The sequence below is a fragment of the Juglans regia genome, chromosome 8, assembly GCF_001411555.2.
Source record: "Juglans regia cultivar Chandler chromosome 8, Walnut 2.0, whole genome shotgun sequence".
NCBI classification, from domain to species: Eukaryota; Viridiplantae; Streptophyta; class Magnoliopsida; order Fagales; family Juglandaceae; genus Juglans; species Juglans regia.
In genome coordinates, this window is record NC_049908.1 from 25831823 (window position 1) to 25834904 (window position 3082).

General features: G+C 36.3%; 1 protein-coding gene across 1 annotated transcript; it reads right to left on the reverse strand.

Annotated features, from left to right (window-relative positions):
- Positions 1-888: 888 nt before the first annotated feature.
- LOC108979908 (putative UDP-rhamnose:rhamnosyltransferase 1) lies at positions 889-2775 on the reverse strand. Its single transcript, XM_018950696.2, has one exon. It carries the CDS (start codon positions 2678-2680, stop codon positions 1244-1246), a length of 1437 nt encoding a protein of 478 aa, XP_018806241.1. The 5' UTR covers positions 2681-2775; the 3' UTR covers positions 889-1243.
- Between the last annotated feature and the right edge of the window lie 307 nt (positions 2776-3082).

Consider the following 3082-nt stretch of genomic DNA (forward strand, 5'->3'; position numbering starts at 1 on the left):
AAAATTTAAAATACTTTTGAAATTATTAATTACTCATTACTATATAATGAATAAATAGATAATTCAACGTGGAGATTTAATGTAAATAGTTAAAGTAAAATTTATCTTATATTATTTTATTATCATATAATAAAAAAATAACTATTATAATATAGAGACTTATATAAATAAAATAGTTAAAAATTAAATTCAAATATACTTTAACTTTACCTAAACTAACAAGAGTGACCTATCTCCCAAAATTAGAATGGTTTGAACCTATCTATCATTATTAGTGATAGACTGATAGCGATTGATTAGAATAAGAAAAAGATAGACTGATAGTGAAATTTATTATTAAGAATTTTATTTTATTTACATAAATTTTATATTTATTTATTTTCTTAAAAAAGTTATGCTAATATATAACTACACACAAATATCATTTTTTTTTATTTTAATATAAGAGAAATGTCTTATCCATATAAAAATCTTATAAAAAAAAAGATTTATACATGACTAACACAATTTAATGTGATCCAACCATTCTTTTAATATAAATATCTACTTAATTAATTTGCTATATATGTACGTTTCCTTTAATTTGATCAAGCGTAATAATTAAGAGCAGTACTCTCATTCTAATTGCTAAACTGATCAAACTCCAAAGCTTTAACTAATATGGCATAAATTTATCTTTATCTATTTTATTTATATCTAATATCTATATTAGATTATTTATATATATTTTTATAATAATAAAATAATATTAATTTATATTTTTAAAAATTTAAATTATTATATTTTATTATATTTTACCTATATGTTATTTAGTAATAATATTAGAACACTAAAAAAACTGCTGCAACCAAATCATAATAGGAAATAACCAAATCATAATAGGAAATAAGAAAGAAAATATTTTTTTATTTCTTTATGCTATGTTACAGTAACTATCAAATTTGACACACAACACTAACTTAGTAGCAAAAAATCATCTCCTTTTACATTTGCATAATCCAATGCAATACATTTTAAGATTACATTAATCAAACACCCTGTTAAATTTGCATTTACATCATCCAATGAGAATGATCCGACCTCCATTATTTTCGACTTTATCACTTTAACCAACATGAGGGACACACAGCTGATCACGCACAATGAGTATTTTGTTAATTAAAACATCTTCAACAACGTTTCCAAACCAATGTTAAAGAACTCGATCCTGACCCTTAATATTCCTTAATCCCATCAGTACTTTCTAACCCTTGGTAACGATCTGCCTGTGTTTCTCCAGCAACTCAACAAATTTATCAACGTATCGGTGTTGGAGTTCCTTGTCCCCAAATATGGTGGTCATTTCCTTAGCTTTGTCCCTGTAAATCTGACCCTCTGCATCTTTCATCACCAACCTCAAAGTTTGTGCCACTGAGTCCCTGGTGAATGATCCATCTTCCTCCTTCCTGGGAATTTCAACTCCTGCTTGTCTCTCTTCCAGGAATCTAGCAATTAATCCTTGGTCCCCAATGAAAGGCAACAGGATTAGCGCACGTCCAAACTGGAATGCCTCTGTCACTGAACTCCAACCACAGTGAGTCACGAACCCCCCAACCGACTCGTGACCTAGTATCTTGAACTGAGGTGCCCAGCCTGTCCAAACAATCCCACGACCTTTGGTTCGCTTCTCGAACCCTTCCGGTAGCTCAATTGACTCCCCACCGGCTGACTTTCTTAGAGCCCAAAAGAATGGACACCCAGATTGCTCAAGCCCAAGAGCCAACTCGTTGAAGTCTTCTTCACTCGGCCGGATTTCACTTCCTAGTGCTACATAAACCACTGACCCTTTTTCTTGCTTGTCTAGCCACTCCGAAATTGTATCCCAAGTGTTATCTTTATTGTCATTGCCTTCTTGTGGCGAGGGTGGCAATAAGCCCACGGGAACCACGGGTATATGGAGAAGCTCTCCGAAGAGATTCAACCACTCAGCTTCAACTTCCATACATGTTTTAATAGCCACGACTTCGGTTCCTAAGTAAACCATCTTGAAACGAAACAAGTCCGAAACACCGGAGGCATTCGCGTCAATGTTTTCAAAGAGCTTTTTCGCCTCATAAGACCGATAGACTATTTTGGATGGAAAGGGGACCCATTTGGGAGGGACAGTGAAATGCTCAAGTTCCGTTCGTTTATAACCTGGATCGGGCCCGTCTGCTGCTCCGGACGACGAAGACAACCACTTCGGTGGTCCAATGAAACACAAGGATGATGCGTTGTAAATGCTGAAGAACGCCCGTGAGATTCCAAGTCTGGCAGCAACTGGTGGTAACCAGTGAGGGGCAAAGTCATGAATGATCCAATCAGGGTTCGAAGTTTCTAAAAACTTAGACAAGGGTTCTTGAAGACCATCATGAGCTATCTTAAGGTATGGAATTATGTGGTGGGGTACGTCCATGGTGGCCTCTGCGTTCTCCGGCAGGTTGTCAACATGGGGTAAGGGAAGCTTCACCAAAGTTATCAAGGGAGCAACATCTGAAGGGATCTTGGGAAGGCGATCAATGTTTCTAGGCGTGGATATGAAGGAAATACGATGACCCTTTCGTCGGGCTATGAGCTTGCCGAGCTCTAAAGATGGGATTATGTGACCAAAGGCTAACCATGGGAACATGGCTATGTGAAGCTGCTGCTTAGTTTCAGCCATGGCGCGCGGCTTCTTTCAGAGGTAATGGTGTTCTGGGTGTTTATCTTCGCCAACAGACTACAGCGCGCACTCTCGTCTCTTCGATTTATATATATAGAGATAAATGTCTGGTCGGCACTGTATAAATATATATATGCACGCATTTCCAAAGTCAAATTTGGACTTTTATATATTTGTGGGGCATCGACCCGGGATTTTCAAGATCGGCAGCTGGGCATTCTTCTAGAGTGGCGGCCCTGGCGGGCCACTTCAGCCCGCTTCCCAGTGTTTTTTTTAGTCCAAGTAATTTTATTTTATTATTTTTCAGTTCAAGTGTTTTTTAGTATTTTATTTGCAGTTCTGCTGTTTTGCAGTTCTGTTGTTTTATTTTAGGTATATAAAAAAAAAAAAATTAGGCATTGG